Genomic DNA, 18,356 nt, shown 5'->3' on the forward strand with positions numbered 1-18,356 from the left:
GACATTAGATCAGGGCAGAGAAAATTGTGAACGCTGGTAAGTGAAGTGATGTATGAAGCTGAATTAACTGGAACAAAAACACTGTATTCCACAAGTATGAGATTAGAGCGTCCTGTGTTATGAGTCCGCTGCCAGTAATTTCAGTGGCCTTCCCGTTCCTTGAAGAATGAGCCAATGATTTCCACACAGCAGTTCATCGGAACACAATGATGACCATTAATCATCCGTTTCATACAATGGGTTTTGCTCTCTATTCTTCCGTCTGTGTAGATTAAAGAGGTGATGTTTGACAACCTGTAATTTTCTGCTTTCATGCTCGTATCCTTTTTGTCAGGAACATCAATTATCCACAGTCAGTCTCAACCATCAGCAGGCTGTTTGTGTTTGTGTTACATTGTGTGGTTATGTTTGTTTATGTTTGTGTGTTTTGCTACAATATCAACATAAACTAATATATTGCTCTCCTCTTCCATCTAGTGGTACACTGTCCAGTGCTGTCTCCTCCAGAAAATGGCTTCTTCATCCAAAATGTTTGTAATAATCACTACGACGCGGCCTGTGGCGTAAGATGTCAGCCGGGGTTTGACCTTCAGGGAACAAGCATCAGACTGTGTCAGGCTGACGGTGCCTGGTCAGGGACACCTGCCAGCTGTAAAGGTGAGGACGCAACAGCTATAATGAATAACAGAATGATAGTAAAACTTTCCCTCATTGAAAACTGATTCTCTTAATTACAAACCAACAGAAATGATATTTTTGGGGAATGAGAGTTAATCATGTCAAACTGTTATGAAATTAATATGTTCACTCTGCCTGTAACTTACCTGTCACTGATGGGTCACAGTGAGGTATATGAATAAGTTGTGTGGTAGATGCGCACATCCGAAATAAAAACTTAAAACTAGATGCTGGACCAAAGAGCCAAATCTGTAAAAGGCTGAAGAAAGACTGCACACTGTAGCTCCCAATGCAGATGTAGTTTTAATGGGATATCAAGCATGATGTTTCAAGCACTCTTCTTCAGACTCTGAAGAACGGGAGCTACAGTGTGCCAACTTTCTTCTGCCTGTCTCAGTGAGGTATACGCATTTGAAAATTTTGAACAAAGAAAGCTCTGGCACTGGATCAGTATTTAGTATCAGCTGATACTCTGTTGGAAGCGGTTAATAGAGAGTGTAGTGACTACTGGAAACAAAGCAAAAAGTCGCTGACAGGCTGAGGTAGGGCCTGGTTTGCTGATTGTCTGACAACCTGTGTTCAAAAAACTATATTTGATAACTTTTATTCAAGAAAAGATCAACTTATTATAACAAGCACAAAATATAAAATATACTCAGCAGGAAAAAAGTAGGGTCACCATTCCTCTCTTTCCTACCATCCATCATGCAGGTGAGCAGCTGCTTATATTATCGACAGGAATATCTCCATCCATATCCATGTGACCTGATTATCAATCACCGTGACAGTGCACACAAAAATCCCCCCCAAAATAACCCAAAATAGTAACCATCATGAAACTACTTTTATCCAATTCATTATAAATACACCATAAATCCGTCTGTGGCTCCCACAGAGAGACAAAGTTGGACCGAGGCATGATTAGGATTTATTTTGAATTTTTCTTCCAGTCTTCCAATAGCAGGAGGCTTCGAGGAGCTTCAGTAAAGTTTTCATCTTTTTTTCTACTTAACAAGGTGGAATCTCATTGTTAGGAAAAGCAAGTAATCACAGAAACCTCAGGTGACACGCGAATCCATCCGCCTCGCAAGGTAACGAGATCGTAAGTGTTTTAGATTGAATGAGGACTTGACATGTTACTGGGAGACTACCGCTCCCTGCCAGGCCAGATGTTAAGAGGAAGAAAGGTATGGAGGATTCAATTAAAGAGAGGAGGCGGGGGAGGGGGGAGGGGGGGGGGGCAGTTCATGGAGGACAGAGTGACAGGAAGAGAGTATATGAGGAAAAGGAAGGACGGAAGATTGTACAGAAGCAAGAATGTGAGGGAGTTCAAAAAAGAGAGAGAAAGGAAAAGGAAGTTAGAGAGGTCAAGAGATTAACAAGGAAAGTGCCAGCTTTAACAGAAAGACAGCAACAGCGTGACTCACAGAAATACCAAGACACTGAATATTCAAGGGCGTGTTGAAGATTTATATTATGTGGCTTTGAGTATATATTTCCTGAGTGTGCGTGCATACGTTAGCTTGTATGTGTCACACTTAGTCTAGTCTTTGCTACATACTCTACGGTGGGACCTCCCAGCTAGTTGAGCCCTGAGGGAGGGGGTCTCTTCTAAACTGCCTGTCTGTCTATGGTCGGTGATGAGAAATAACACACTACACACCCTTTTCTAGACCTCAGCATAACTCAGAACAGACACACATGAGGATTTTTTTTGTATTTTATTTCATGGGGACTTTCACGCCTTGGGTTAAATGATAGGCCCCAAGTTGTAGCTTAAGATGATATAGTGCTCTACATTCTTCCATGTGATTTACTGCTTTCTCCTCCTCTTATGATTTATATACAGTACCTGTGTTTTTCAGCAACTTCAGAGACTTGGCATGAAAATCATTTTCAAGTCATATATTAGTAACTTAATGATTAGCGTTTGTTTTAGTCGACTTGACTACGCAGGTGGGATCTGCTGAGTAACTGTGATTCAGCTTCATGTTGGTCGCCAATTAAAAAGTATGTTTACTTGAGTCTTGCGTGTAAAATAAACCAAAAGAGTTATTTGACAGTGCTTCTTCATCCCTGTTTATTGCTCTTGCATCGGTTACGCTCCCTTTTTTATCACTTAGGGACTTCCCTTCTTTGTTGCTGTGATGTGCCAGTTTTCAAAAGTGCTTGCAGTGAATGAAACACTAATAAACTGAAGGAGGTTGAAGAAAAATAAACCTTAAAAAAACACAAGAAATGGATCTTTGAAAACATAACTTGTCTCATGTTTATTTTTTCCGGTCTGCAGTACGCTCCTGCCCTCCCCTCACTCGGCCCCAGCACGGCTTCCTGAAGTGCAATGGTGGCGGTGCCTCCTACAGGGCGGAGTGTCAGGTGGGCTGTGAGCGAGGCTACAGGTTGGAGGGAGACTCCAGACTCACCTGCCAGGCCAACTCCCAGTGGAGTGGACCCCAACCTCGGTGTGTGGGTAAGCCTTCATCACCCCAAACCTCTATTTCACCCCGAAAATACCAGACAACCATGGAGAAATTCTGGTTCACAATGTCATGAGGTGTTACGTGTGGAGCAGCTGAAGTAAATTTTTCCATTAGCCTTTCACTCACCCCACCATCTGCAAATGTGAGAAAGCTCTTTAGCTCCATTTGTACTGTAACTGTCTTCTTGTTTCAAGCTACACATTCATTTGCATGCGTGCATGTCTTTGCAGCACAGAGTTCTTTCTCAAAATACATTTTTGGTGCCTGCAGTGACATTTATGACCTAATATCTAAAGGCAAAGTTTGATTCCAAAACGCAGAAAGACACATAAAGATCCTGGAGGCTCAGAAAGCACCATGATTAATTGCAAGAATGAAAGAGCTCATTCAAAAAGTGCCACAATCTGTTTGGACAAGCGGGTTTAAGTCACCAGAGGAAAAAAAATCCATCTCAATTGAGGTCTAGTAGTTTTATTTGTTTGTTTTTCAAAGGGTGAGACATGACTAGTTTTATACTATCAATCATTTTGCAAACATGGTTGTCACTTTATTTTAATAGCTAATTTATACCAGGGCTTTGAGAAATATATTAACTTTTTTTTTGTGGCTATTTTGGAAAACCTGGATAAAAACCTGCCAAAAGACACTGGGTCAGTCATACACTGTAAGAAATAATGGACATAGCCACCTTGACATCACTTACTGGTTTATGGTTAACCATGATGATGCTAATAATAATGCTTTTTGCTAGCAAAATGTATGCTTAGAACCATTACGAGAAAAATTGAACATCTGGTTGCCTAGAGGGTCTTTTAGTGCAACCAAATGCTGAACAATGTTTTTATGTGACCAAAATGTTACAATTAACTTTCATAAACTGAAAACAATCTGAAAGAGTGACCACTATGGCTAAGCCTATACTTTGTGAGTCTGGGGTTATACCATGTTACGTTATCTAACCAACATCGTATTGCCGTGGTAGCGACTCAATTGCAAGATAGCCACGTCCCAAAACACACCCTGTTTTATCCTCTATTTTACTCTAAATGGGACCAAAATTTACAATAGTTTCATGTTGTATTGGAGACTTGAAACTAGTGATTGAGACCACAAACGTTATACGAAACTGTTTAGCAAGGTAATAAATCAAGTGAGAAGTAGGGTCGGGGACTTCTGTACTTTCGGACTTCCTTTTAGAGTCAATGGAGTCGCCCCCTGCTGGCCATAACAAATAATGCAGAAGTAAGGCACTCCTGCATTGGTGTCACTTTTCAGACCTGGAGCTACCTGTTTGGTTCATTCCCAATTTAATCACTCAACTTTTGTCCTCTCTAAGGGAATTCATCAGTCTCAACCACCATTTTTCTGTCTTATTCATCTGTCGTGCCTTCATCCAAAGTCTTGTGGTTCTGTTGAGTTAAATTAGATTTCTTTATTTGGTTATTCAATTTGCATTTTTTCCATGATAAATTCCGCCTGTGTTCACTCAAACACACGCATATATTTCTCTGGCAGTACATCTTTTTTTGCAGCGTGACTACATTTAACTGTAAGCTTATATTATCTGTTTAGTGTCAGTTTAGTCTGGCTGAAAAAACAGGGAGATAATTTATCAAAGCATGACCCTAAAAGAGTGTATGATCTGGGTATTTGTATGTAAAAACATGTGGGTTTACACACATATATGTAACAGAGAACATAAAAAGCTCACATACAGTGATTAAGCATATGGTGCGGATTATACATCATTCAGAGAAACATACATCTGCTTTCTCATACCAAAGCTACAGTCACCACATACACACATGCATACTATTGCATGCACACAAAATTACCCACACACTTCCAAACTGATAGTTAAGTTAAAATAGTTACACACACTCATGCCCGCCGCAGAGAGCACCCAGGTCAGGCACAAAAACACACAAAAAAGGGACAGTGTGAGAGTGTTTGACCACAAACCTCCGGGCTCACTGCTCCGGCCTGCACTGACTCACTTCCAACTAACCAGCTCTATTTAAAACACCCGACTAATCTGCTTCCTGAAAACTCTGTAATCGATAACTGCCATCTCTGACTGAGTTACAGCTTGTTTGTTTGACCATCCGCAGACTGTCGTTACCTCTTTAACACGGCTAAGAAGGCTCTGTGGGCCGCCGTCGCAGCTGAGTGGTTCGTTTTAGTGTTTGTTTGCACTGTGGTGAAACAGGATCGCCTCGGCTGCCCTGAGAGGATGGAGAGATATGTTTTCATGCGATTGAAATCTCTTATGTTGAATCTCCATCTCAGTGAGGTTTCCTTTTATAACTCTTACAGCTAAAGCCAATGAAACTGGAGTTAGAAAGGATGATCTGTCCATCATTAAATAAAAGCCCAAAAATCTGCTCTGCATGAATGCTGTGATTAGTACTTTCTTAGGTTAATTTGTGGCCAAATGTTTGTTGTGTTTGGGCCGGTGTTTGATATCAACCCCTGATAAAAGCCCTATTGTCAGCATTTTATATGAAGCGTTGATGCTTAAAGTAAGATTTTATCACATTCTGGTAAAAATGTGAAAGAACAGGAAATATGCTCATGATCCTCCCCACATTTCTTTAGCTCGCTCCAGTTCTTTTCCTGTTTATAACCTTGCCTTATCTTCTAATTAGTAATAAAAGTATTTCCCTGTGTGCAAGCCTGATCCCATTAATGCACAATAACCCAACTGTAGTACTGATGCTGCAGCGTGAAATGGAAACTCGATCAGCCACTTCTGATAATGAAAAATAAACAAAGAGAGTCATGAGATGTTGAATCCGGTCTGTACTGTAGCAACTCTTGACGGTCAGGCCCAGATGTTTTTTTTTTTTTACACAAAACACTACAATGACTGATTTGATTATCAGATGCATCTCTCTCTGTCTCCCACTCTCTCTCCCCAGAGGTGCGCTGTCCCACCATCGTGACCCAGAAGAACATCTTGCTGTCGCCCCCTGCATGTGGGAAGAGGGCAGTGTCGCCGGGCTCCATTTGCCTGCTCACCTGTCGTCAAGGTTACAGTCTCCAGGGAAATAGAAAGGCGGTGTGTCTAGGCTCTGGGAACTGGACCGCTAATGTCCATAAAGCAGTCTGTAGAGGTAATGCACTTTGTGTGTGTTTGTGTGTGTGTGTGTGTTTGTGTGTGTGTCCTTAGGTCAGAGGTCAGGGTCATCTGGTAAATTGGTTGACGGTTCGTAACAAGGATGTGAAATATGTTGAGGTCAAGACTCCCTGCTGGGTTAGGGAGAGGTCAAATGGAGAGGTTTAGTTTTTCCACCAATTAATATGGTAATTTAATTGGGGGTATATTTAAAGGAACAGTTCAACATCTTTGGAAAATATGCTTATTCGCTCTCTTGATGTGAATTAGATGAGAGCTAGCGTGGCTCTTGTGAGTTCTTCGTGACTTCACACTTATCACAGTGACATGATAGTGGTATTGATCTCAGCTGTTTCTTAGCAACAAAGTGAACAGGTGTATAGTTTTAAAGTCTGTATGTAGACCCAACAGGAGACAAGGCTTCAATTTAAGAAAATATTTAAAAATGGAAAAAGATTAATGGATTTAAAATATGCCCTCATTCCTTTCGGATTTATTTTGTACTATTATTTGGCTGCATTTGCTTTGCCAACATGGTTTCCCACTTTAGTTAGTTTGTAGTCCAATGCAGTAGGGAGTAGTAGCCTGGAATTACAGGTACTTTTACAGGGTTTGAATGACTTACACTTCAATGTGTGGGTTTATTTGCAAACTAAGGGGAAATAAAGATGCAGAAGACTTGGAGAAGGAGAGAAAGATATAAAGAGAAAACAGCAGGAAACTTGGATGGAGAGATTTTTCCATTCTCCATTCCCCCTCTCTGCATTTTTCTCTGCTTTGTGAATGGTGAAAATCGCACTAACCTCGTTCCGAAGGAGGCCTCGGGTCGCTAACTCAAACCATACCATGTCCGAGCTCTCTCCCATCCACTCCGGCTGGACTCTGGAGATCATTATAATGGACTGCAGCCCTCCAGATGCCTTTGCAGGAGAAACAGGTGGTGCAGTGCGGCTCTGCCTGCCTCCCCTTGAATGTCCTCAATCCCCTCCTTGCCTCACGGAGAAATCCTGCTAATGAAGCAACTGCTGTCGTTAAGAAGAGGAAGAGGTGCCATAAAAATGAAAACAAATGGTGTGGTAGGGCGGACAGGGAAGTGTGAAGAGAGGATGAGTCATCCGTAGGTGTTTCATAATGGTGTGACGGGGAGAAGAGCCATTTATCAAATCCCCTTTGGCGTAAATGGACTTAAAGAAGCAGCGGGGTAGAAATAAAGAAGTCGAAAAAGAGAAGATGTAGATGAGATATAAATGGAGAAAAGGGTAGGGCTCTGGTATGGGCAGCACATTAAGAGGAGATCAAGAAGGAGAAAGTTAGAAGGTAATTGAGAGACGTCTTTGAAAGCTTCTGGCTTCTTTCGCCTCTCACTTCATGTTGATGACACTCAAAGTTAAATATTCCTCCCTTGTTATGAAGATGAATGGAGCCGATTGGAGCTATGTGTGTTATTGTTTAGCAGAGATGGATGCCTCAGTGGATGGGTCATCAGGTCCAGATGGGAGCAGCTCTCTTACACAAGGCAGCAGGCATGACCACTGTTGATCTATGAGAAATTTGACTATTTAACTCCTTTAAGCTGCAGGCCTGAACTGAGATGAACTGAACTGTGCTGACTTTACATTATTACAACATGCTGAATGCAAAACTGGAACAAAGGAAAAAAACAGTTTCATCAGAGGTTTGGGTTGCTGCTGAGTAGTCACTCTAACAGCACCATGCCTCATGCTGAGAGGGCAGCCCGTCATCTAGTGTCGCCCTCTGTTTATTGCTCAAGGGCAAGTTAATCACAATGAAAGTGAGAACATTCACAATTAGCTTCTCTGTGGTCAGACTTTTCTAGGCTTGTCTGGGGCCTTGAAGACGTAACTGTTTGTCTCAAATCTCTGAGCTAGTCCCATTGCTGTTTACTGTACCTATTAATACAGTAAATACAGTGAGTAAAGTACAGTCAATAAGCTCCACTTTTTTTCTTCTGGCTAATCAGGCTGAAAATTAAGAAATATTTCTTGTGAATTATTGCATTCAAGATTTATGATGGATTATAGAGATTTTCAAGGCTTAAAGAGGCTTTACACAGAAAACCCAAAATCTAAAACTTATTACACAACAGTAACCCTACTAATGTGTGAAATCTGAGAGGTTTTTGGAGGTAAAACTAACTGCAACAGCCTTATGACTAATAAGTAGTTTTTTTGTACAACTCCAATCATGTATTGGTTTATTGGTTTATTTGCACAATTGTAAAATAAAAGTCAGAGAAAAATAGAAATAAAACTGGCGGGTGAGGTAGACACACACTTTGGCCTTATCTTAAAACCTCATCTTTAGCAGATAATACAAAATAACAAAGCAGAGTGAAATAACAAAAATAAACATGAATATGATTTACCTAAATAATATTATTTATAAACAGTGCAAAATAAACAGCAAAGAGCTGTAAGTTAAATACAAAACAAAAGAAAAATGAATAAATTTACCAAACATTACAAAATCCAAATTATGTTGTAATTGTGAGTATTTTTGAGTTTAGTTTTGTATCTGGGCAAAGACAGAGAATCAGTAAGTACTGTACTTAAACTTATACACAGTTATTTCTCAAGTTAAGTCATGTTACTAACCTTTCTGACCTCACAGAAGTCAAGTGTCAGCAGTTAAAATCTGAATACAAAACAATATGTAACATAAGCAACTATTTAATGAGCTCTTTAAAGCCTCTTCCCCCATTCAGGAGAATCTCACAACCAAATATTTGATTCATTTTTAAAAAAAAATATACCGTAACAACATGCAAGGACAGATTACAGCCAAGCTAGCAGGCTAATTCTGCTCACAAGGACGAGAGTTATTAATATGTCGACAGGTTGTTCTGTCGGGACTGAATGGGTGAAGCTCCAGATGGAGATCATGGGGAAAGGAGGCCGCAGCTTCCACCTTGTAAAACAACAGCAACCCTATCAATACTTGACCCAAAAGTATCATTTATCCAAAATGAAGCAAGAGTTTCCATGAGTCAAACTGTTTTGACAATGACATAAAGCATGTTTCACACGTAATTTCACTTCCATCTCTTTTAACCTATGCTCTTCACTATTGTGGTCTCATGTTGAGCTAATGGATGGACGGAGATAAGCGTCAGTTATAAACTCATGTAAATATAACCTCACTGGGATTCGGTCCGGTTGGAAAAGCAACAGCGCTGTACTCTCTTTTTCATTCTGTAATGACCAATAATGAGTGTATGACGTCTTGTGATTAAAGAGGTTAAGGGTCAGGTGACATCACGCCTCCTCCCTCAGTGATAACAAGGAGTAGGCTGAGGTCAGTGTGTGTGTACAGGATATTATAGACTGAACATCACAATATCTCTTGCTTCCTCTAACACATTCATATACTATTCTATTTTTTAACTGGATCTCTTCAGATACTGAACCACCACCGATCCAGTGCCCAGTGGACATCGTTGCAGAGACAGATGAGCGTCGAGGCACCGCCAACGTCAGCTGGAACGTCCCCGCTGCCACTGACAACTCTAATGAGGAGGTCAGACACAGGATTACAGCTAAAAACTACTTTCAACATCAATCAGTCAAAAAAACATCTGAGCAGCTATTGTCAAATCAGTAAATTGTCACTTTTGAGAAGTTGGAACCAGAGAATGTCATGGCGCCCGAAGGAGTCCCAATATAAACCTGAGTGGTCACAAAATGAGTAAAGTGATAAGAATTGCTATTTTTCTGACTTTTTTTTATCCTTCATGACATTTTACTTGAGAAACATTTGATACTTTTACCTCTTCACATCCATAAAAATTCTTTCAAATGAAACAATATATGAGTCACACCACTGATCCAAGTACACATTCTTCTATATAACATATGTGAGATGCTTCATTATATGTGATATTCATATTCAGAGTTAAGTTTCACACAATGATCAATTAAACCCTGATGCTTGAAAATAAAATGAAAAGGGTTTGCAAAAGAAATCAGTCCACAGACGCTGGACATTTCAGACATTTCAGACATTTCAGTCAGTTCTTCACATTTTACTGCGTCTCACTTCTCCAGGTGGTGGTGCAGGTGAAACCGGTGTACAGTCCTCCCCAGCTGTTCCCCATCGGAAAGGAAACCATCACCTACATTGCGAGGGACCGCTCCGGGAACCAGGCCAACTGCTCCTTCACAGTCACTGTCGTTGGTGAGCTCACCTTTCCATATGGCCCGAGGAATGTCTCCCATAGCTCCATTTAGTGAGAGAGAGGAAAAGTTTGGTTCACGCTGTTGGATATTTGTGCATCATTTCACTTCCCCCAAAAAGCAATATGTGTAGAATTTGCATGCATTCCTACACAGACTAGCTAAAAAGACTTCAAGACATGCATCTAGACTTCTTCCACATGTTTTGAACACATATTGAGACGATAGATAGATAGATAGATAGACAGACAGACAGACAGACAGACAGACAGACAGACAGACAGATAGACAGATAGATAGATAGATAGATAGATAGATAGATAGATAGATAGATAGATGGATGGATGGATGGATGGATAGGTAGATAGATAGGTAGATAGGTAGGTAGGTAGGTAGATACATAGATAGATAGATAGATAGATAGATAGATAGGTAGGTAGGTAGGTAGGTAGATACATAGATAGATAGATAGATAGATAGATAGATAGGTAGGTAGGTAGGTAGGTAGATAGGTAGATAGATAGGTAGCCAGCCTTTATTATCCCATGGGGAAATTCGGAAGCACCACCAAACATGAACAATATACATATACACACCCACTGTATAAACACCACCAGACAAATGAATATATTTGAATATATTTTACAGATGAGTAGCGTAATGTTTAAAGTGTGAAGGCAGGGCTTACAGAGTTCAATTAAATGTTCAAATCCAAATCATTTGATAGGATTTAGTGCCATCCTGAAATCTAATATTGATCACTGTGGTTCTATATCAGAACTAAAAACTAAAAACGTTGCACTCACGTTTTTTGCTGAGTATAAAATATCAGATCTGTGTCACATGATAGGGAAGAAATGTAATAATGGAGCACTTTCATCAGATGCAGGGCGAATTAATCTATATTTTACTAACTCACTTACCCAACGGTTGCCAGATATATCCTAAATTTGTGTAAGGACATGTGGCCTCTCAGTTACATGACAGTTATAGGAAAAGCTCTGGTTGTTACTCCACTGGCTTTCCTCTGTCACTCAGTGTAAAACTGCATTTTAATCAATATACTCAACAGTCAGGCAACCTGTGCACCCCAGCAGGTGACAAACAGGGTAACAGCAGAGAATGAAAAACAGGGGTGTCCCATGTCAACCGCTCAATAATCACAGCAGTCAGGGGGAAAAACCTCAAGTGTGGTAGCCTGTGAACATTTCCATATGTTATAATGGGGGTGGAACATTGTGGTTTTTTATTAGAGACCTGTGTTTAACTAGTGCCCTCTGACACTCTGCGCTGCTGCACTGAAAAAAAGTCAGATCACAGCGTACCACATCTGTAATAATGCTGTAATCTATTCCAGTCTTGGGAGCAATTCTGAGCTTGCAGTTTGTTTGTTTTTCACAGCTGGTGAATGTTTAATGACCGCCATCAATATGTATAATAATGTTCACAAATGTGCTCTATTTATTCTGTGTTTCCCCTCATCTGGCCATCAGACATTTAAAAAAAAAAAACTACCATTAAACAACCTTATGTGCCTTTTTCTAGATGAGGAGCCCCCGGTGATTGACAGGTGCAGGTCACCGCCCACAGTCCAGGCCACAGACATGGAGACGGAGACTGCAGTTGTCTGGGAGGTGCCACAGTTTTCCGACAACTCAGGTATGTCTAGTCGCCGTTCTCAGATGGCAGCTCCGTGGATGGTTTATTCTTTTGCTCCTCTGTTCCACACCACTCCACCCTCTTCCTCCACCGATGATGGTTAAACAGGATCTTTTCCATTGGGTGACTGGAAAAAAAGGATCAGGAGAGGATTCAGTGCTGTTCTGTGTGTGTGTGTGTGTGTGTGTGTGTGTGTGTGTGTGTGTGTGTGTGTGTGTGTATATATATATGTGTGTGTGTGTGTGTGTGTGAGTGAGTGTGTATGATAGACACTGCACAAAGAAGATGGATTGTAATTGAGTACATAAATGCCTCATTAGTGCGTCTGTGTTTAAGAGTGATAGAGAATAGTGGACAAATTAAGTTGTTGCTACAGCGACTGTTAATGTCATTAATGTTTTACCAGATGGCGGCCCTCAAGAGAAGCAGGTGGTTTCGCTATGAAAAATGTTCTTTTGTGGGAATTTGTGCTCATTCCATCCATTTTTCACACAGTCATTTGTATAATTATGTGAGCGCAGGCAGTACATTATAGGACTTGAATGCTTTAAATGCTCAAATGCTTTTTTTTTTCTCCTTTCCTAATCAGAGTGACCACCATAAACAATAGATCACTGTCTTTGCAAAGTAGACACTCAAGCAAAATATTAATTTAGTTGCCCGGCCAGTTTGTTCACATTAGCAGGAGTGGAATGAGTATTGAGTCTCTGTTTAAATGTCATCTGAGTAATGATTTAAAGATCTTTATTAAGTTTCTTTATTATGATGAATGAACCTTAATAGGTTAATGTGTAAGTAGTCTATTGAAGTCTTACTTCATTTGCAGCAATGCATCATACTTTATCATCTTACTATGTGTTTTACTATCTCTAAAGTGACAGCTGCCAGATGATTGTAATAGTGTGAATGTGTAATAACTCCTTTGAGGTATTAGAGCTGTGATCCAACCTGCATTGTTAATTTTTTTAAACCACAACATTTTTTTTTAAGTGGCACAGTCTCATTTTCTTGTTCAAGCGCAGTTCAAGTCCTGCTGTAAAGAAGAGTATCAAGACTACTCTGACAAATAGATTAAATATCGTAGAGCTGGCAGGCGTTCTCTTGCTGTACCCAAACAGCCATAGTGGTGACAGACAACAAACCAGACTCCTCCAGGGATCCAACCCACAACCCATGCAATTCACTGGCTCATGCTCCATACGCACACACACACACACACACACACACACACACACACACACACACACAGGAATAACACTAACAGTGCTCATATATGTGTTTGCATAGGCAGGCATGGACAAACACACAATCACAAGCCTCAAACTTCACGTCTCACTCCTGAGGCCCAAAGTGATCATTCCCCACGTGTCTGCAGAGGTGAACCCCTCTTCAAACACACTCGTCTCGCACACATACGCTGTAATAACAGGCTGCTGTGGCTGCTTTGGGGCCACATGACATCAGCAGAGCGCTGCTTCGACGTCAGTGTTTTGTTTTTCCAGGCCCACACCCTGATGCCAGCTCTATATATAGTCACGACTTGGTAGACCCACACATAAACACATGTGCAAACACACACACAGGCTATATATAAGGGGAGACACCAGACTCCAGCAGGCCAGACGTGTGTCAGCCCTGTTGGAACGACGTCTCTACTGTAAGTGTTGCAGATGAAGTGGACGGAAACGAGTTTTCCCACTTTCGTTTTTCTTTTTCACTCCAGCCTCTGACACTTGCTTCAGATATTTTTAATAGTTTTTGTCCAGAACCTGTGAATCAGCGTACAGGCAAGACCCACAGGATCACTCTCTCTCTCTCTCTCTCTCTCTCTCTCTCTCCCTCTCTCTCTCTCCCTCTCTCTCACACACGCACATACACACCACATCTCATCACCCTGCCTCACCCAAAGCACTATCCATCACTCTCTTCACCTTTTTTTTTTTTTTTTAAAGCCAACCAGATTGTAGCAATTTTCCCACTCCAGTCCCCAGAACTGCCATGTGATGCCCAGACGCAGAATTCCCATGTCAACATATCATTCTTTAGCATAACTTGGTATGGTTTACTAAGTGAGTCATTTAGTCCTGGAAAATGGAATAAGACTAATACTGCCCTCTGCAGGATAACTAGAATAACACTTTAAACTTAAGAAATGGTTCTGAACTTGTGTGTGTGAATTCAGTGTAAACAAAAATTTGCACTCTTCAAGGTAACAAACTGTGCTCATTTCATTACAGTTATGTGTTCTTGATTATTGATTTGTTGTTTTTTGTCCACCTGCTCTTTTACAACACAAAACCCAAACCCCTTACCTTCAGCTAGATGCTTTTAACCTCTTCCTCCCTAGGCCTCTGGCTCAGGGTCCTGCTCGAAAATGACATACCCAAAATGAATATAGTATATCTCTGTAACTACGGTTACTAAGGTCTCATAATAAAGGTAACACTTGTGAGATACATGTAGAGGTAAAAGCATCAGCATATATGTTACTGGGTCAGACTTAATGAAGATTGAACACAGCATAAATTAAGAGGTTAATTCGTTCAAAACCTTGCTGTTAGTTTAAACACATGAGACATAATTTCATCATATACTGTACATAGGTCTGCGGAATAAATAATGTTAAATGTACTGTATGACTATTACCAACACTTTTGTAATGTGTTTCTCTCAGGTGGTCGCCTCACAGTGAACGGCAGCCACGCTCCAGGCTCTCTGTTCCCAGTCGGAGAGACTCTGGTCCAGTACACTGCCACTGATGCTGCAGGAAACAGCCGCACCTGCAACCTCACCATCACTGTACAAGGTGCAGAACTGACAGACATCATCATATAAATAACTTAAACAGTGCAAATATGTAAAAAAGGTCATTTATAAAACGTATTTGCATATTCTTCAAATAATGTCAAACACTGAACATTGAATGATGTCATATTTGTGTTTGTCCAGGGACAACCTGCGACCAGCCGTACGTCCCACTAAACGGAGAGTTTGTCTGCGTTGAAGAAGAGGAGGGGGTTAACTGTACTCTTCGCTGTAAGGAGGGCTACAGCTTCACTAAGGACGCAGTGCACAGCTACTTCTGCGCTTACAACGGCGTGTGGAAGCCGCCTTACTCTGCAGACAGACCCGACTGCTCACGTAAGTACAACACAAGTTTAGGATTCTTACATATGATTCATACATAGTTTTAGACTATTTTAAGGACATAATATTGTGTATAAAAGTATAAAATTATATATGTCTTTCCCAGTGAACCGTATCGCAAACAATGGGTTCAAGCCCTTTGAGATGTTGTTTAAAGCCTCACGTTGTGACGATGTGGACCTGGTCAAGTCATTTACTGGGGAGTTCAACACCAAACTGGGAGGAATGGTGAGGAGCTGCACACACACACACACACACACACACACACACACACACACACACACACACACACACAAACATACAAACACAGAAGCAATCCAATAATTTTCTCCAACATTCTTCCATTATAAGTAATATCTCTTGTTTTTTTCTACTCCACAGCTCCCTAACATTTGTAGCAGTGATGACGTCACCTGTAAACTGGAAGTGTTGTCACAAGGTCACTGTCTCGAGTACAACTACGACTATGAGAATGGATTTTCTATTGGTATGATTTGCATGCACATAATCACCCTCGCTAAACACCAACACTTTAACTTTGAGTGAAGTGTCTTGATTTGATTTGATTTGATAATCACTCCTCTCTCTTCCTGTCTAATTTCCATCAGTACCAGGAGGTTGGGGTAACAGCTGGGGTCCTCAGGGCTCCCAGGACTACTCCTACTTTGAATCAGGCTTTGTGCCGGGCACGCGACAGCTCACCAACCAGCAGCAACGCAGCAGCGTGCAACGTCAACAACGCACCCAACGCACCAAGAGGCACCGAAGGATCAGAGGCCCCACCAGAGACCAGAAGATACAGATCTTTTTCAACATCACAGGTAGAATAAATGTGATGTGATTTCTGTGTTTACAGTAAAATCAACCATGGTCTAAATATCTAAATGTTACTCTGATGAGTTTTGAGTTGCTTTATGGATGCTGAGGTGTCTCTGTGACAGGTTAGCATGTTGGATGGTTAAATGAAAGCTTGGTGAATCCACCCAGGGTCATAGTGAGTTGTGCTTACATAACAAAGTGTCATAACTTTTGGTAGTAAGGATAAAGAAACCTGTAGCTACACAATGAATGAATTCAGCACTTTCTGTACTAAACTTATTAATGATTGATTGTTAACTGAAAGGTTGATGGTTACAATGTAGAGGTTAAAGCTGTTTTCCTTCAGTGTGCCATGGTTCACATTTCAGCCATATTACCCTTGTAGAAGTGAAAGGTAATGCTGGTAGTTGGAGATTAAAAATAGAGTCGACACCCACTCCTTGGCAGATCAGCACAGTCTCTGTGGTGCAATCGGTTAGCGCGTTCGGCTGTTAACCGAAAGGTTGGTGGTTCAAGCCCACCCAGGGACGTGGACATTTTACCATAAACAACCAACAACATGATCTTACATGTTAAATGTGAGAAAGCTTGAGCTTCAGTATGACAGTACACACTGGTTCTGGGTTCTTGTTAACTGACAGCTTGATCGTTGAAATACATTGTTTGTCCGTAAAGCTAATTACTTCCTTGCATGTAAACATCAGAGTGTCTCTCTGTGGTGTAGGCTGCAGTAGTCCGTTGTTAAATCAGAGGTTGGTAGTTTGAATCCACCCAGGGACGTAGTTGTGCTGTAATGCTTCGTAGTAAGAATAAAGAAACCTGTCACTATAGTACTGTAGAATGAGTGAAATCGATTGTTGCTGTACTTCTTCTATACAAAATTATTAGCTCATTTTATTTTTGACTGAAATCTCGATGCTTAAAATGCACATGACAGGAGTCTCTGTGGCGCAATCGGTTAGCGCGTTCGGCTGTTAACCGAAAGGTTGGTGGTTCGAGCCCACCCAGGGACGTGGACATTTTCCCTGAAATAACCAACAAAATGATCTTAGATGTTAAGTGTGAGAAAGCTTGAACTTCAATGTGACTTTCATTGAAACCGTACCAACTCATCTGCTGAGCACATCTCTCTCTCGTAAATTAAATCAGAGTTTGTCTGATTCAGTATGCCATGGTTCAAATTTCGGCGATATTGCCCTTGTAGAAGTGAAAGCTGGTAGTTGCAGATTAAAAATAGAGGCCACACCTCAACACCTATGCACAGGAGTGTCTTTGGCACCAGTGATTAGCGTGTTTGGATGTTAACAGGAAGGTTGGTGGTTCAAGCCCTGTTGTAGTAAGAATAAAGAAAACTGTAGCTTCAGTGTGGTGTAATGTAAATACATTATTTTAAGTTGTTTTCCTTTAGTATGCTCTGGTACAAATTCCTTTCTAGAAATAAACTCTACTACAGGTGGATGGAGTTAAAAAATACAAGCCACACCCCCTCTGCGCAAGTGCAGTCTCTGTGGCGCAATCGGTTAGCGCGTTCGGCTGTTAACCGAAAGGTTGGTGGTTCGAGCCCACCCAGGGACGTGGACATTTTCATAACATTAGCTAAGATGATAAGTGTGAGAAAGCTTGAGCTTCAGTATGACAGGATACTGGGATGTTGTTCACTGAGAGCTTGATGGTTAAAATACATTGCATGTCCTAAAAGAGAATGTCCTCCTTACATATAAACCATACCAACTCAACTCTACGCTACTCTTAGCAGTTGTAGCGTTGGATAGGTAAATGAAAGGTTGGTGGTTTTAACCCACCCAGGGACGTAGTTTGTTGTGCTTACATAGCAGACTGTTGTAATACTTTGTAATAAGAATAAAGAAACTTTTAGCTATAGGATGGTAGAATGAATACAATCAACAGTTGTTTTACTTCTTGTGTACAACTTTTGATTCAATGGTTGATGGTTAAAATACATAGCAGGTCCTGAAAGGGCGTTTCCTTTAGTATACCATAGTTCAAATTTCATTCCATATTTCAGTCCTAGAAGAAAATGGTAATACATGTGGGCGGGGATTCAATTTGCAGGCCACACCCCCCTGGTAGAGCAAAGCAGGAGTCTCTGTGGCGCAATCGGTTAGCGCGTTCGGCTGTTAACCGAAAGGTTGGTGGTTCAAGCCCACCCAGGGACGTGGACATTTTCATAACATTAGCTAAGATTATAAGTGTGAGACAGGGTACTGGGATGTTGTTCACTGAGAGCTTGATGGTTAAAAT

General features: G+C 41.0%; 1 protein-coding gene and 4 non-coding genes across 5 annotated transcripts in view; all 5 read left to right on the forward strand.

The window, feature by feature from the left end:
- Positions 1-18,356, forward strand: part of svep1 (sushi, von Willebrand factor type A, EGF and pentraxin domain containing 1) — a 104,239-nt gene that overhangs the window by 52,532 nt on the left and 33,351 nt on the right. The window contains exons 5-15 of the mRNA XM_053342908.1: positions 478-657; positions 2,969-3,148; positions 6,080-6,274; positions 9,695-9,813; positions 10,341-10,470; positions 12,015-12,128; positions 14,803-14,934; positions 15,078-15,269; positions 15,382-15,503; positions 15,657-15,762; positions 15,884-16,096. Coding sequence (XP_053198883.1) covers positions 478-657; positions 2,969-3,148; positions 6,080-6,274; positions 9,695-9,813; positions 10,341-10,470; positions 12,015-12,128; positions 14,803-14,934; positions 15,078-15,269; positions 15,382-15,503; positions 15,657-15,762; positions 15,884-16,096 — 1,683 coding nt within the window. The remainder of the gene's footprint in view (positions 1-477; positions 658-2,968; positions 3,149-6,079; positions 6,275-9,694; positions 9,814-10,340; positions 10,471-12,014; positions 12,129-14,802; positions 14,935-15,077; positions 15,270-15,381; positions 15,504-15,656; positions 15,763-15,883; positions 16,097-18,356) is intronic.
- trnan-guu (transfer RNA asparagine (anticodon GUU)) lies at positions 16,551-16,624 on the forward strand. Its single transcript has one exon. It is a non-coding gene; the product is annotated as a tRNA-Asn (tRNA).
- trnan-guu (transfer RNA asparagine (anticodon GUU)) lies at positions 17,034-17,107 on the forward strand. Its single transcript has one exon. It is a non-coding gene; the product is annotated as a tRNA-Asn (tRNA).
- On the forward strand, positions 17,596-17,669 carry trnan-guu (transfer RNA asparagine (anticodon GUU)). The gene has a single exon. It is a non-coding gene; the product is annotated as a tRNA-Asn (tRNA).
- trnan-guu (transfer RNA asparagine (anticodon GUU)) lies at positions 18,198-18,271 on the forward strand. The gene has a single exon. It is a non-coding gene; the product is annotated as a tRNA-Asn (tRNA).

This window comes from Scomber japonicus, chromosome 22, assembly GCF_027409825.1.
Source record: "Scomber japonicus isolate fScoJap1 chromosome 22, fScoJap1.pri, whole genome shotgun sequence".
Classification (NCBI taxonomy): domain Eukaryota; kingdom Metazoa; phylum Chordata; class Actinopteri; order Scombriformes; family Scombridae; genus Scomber; species Scomber japonicus.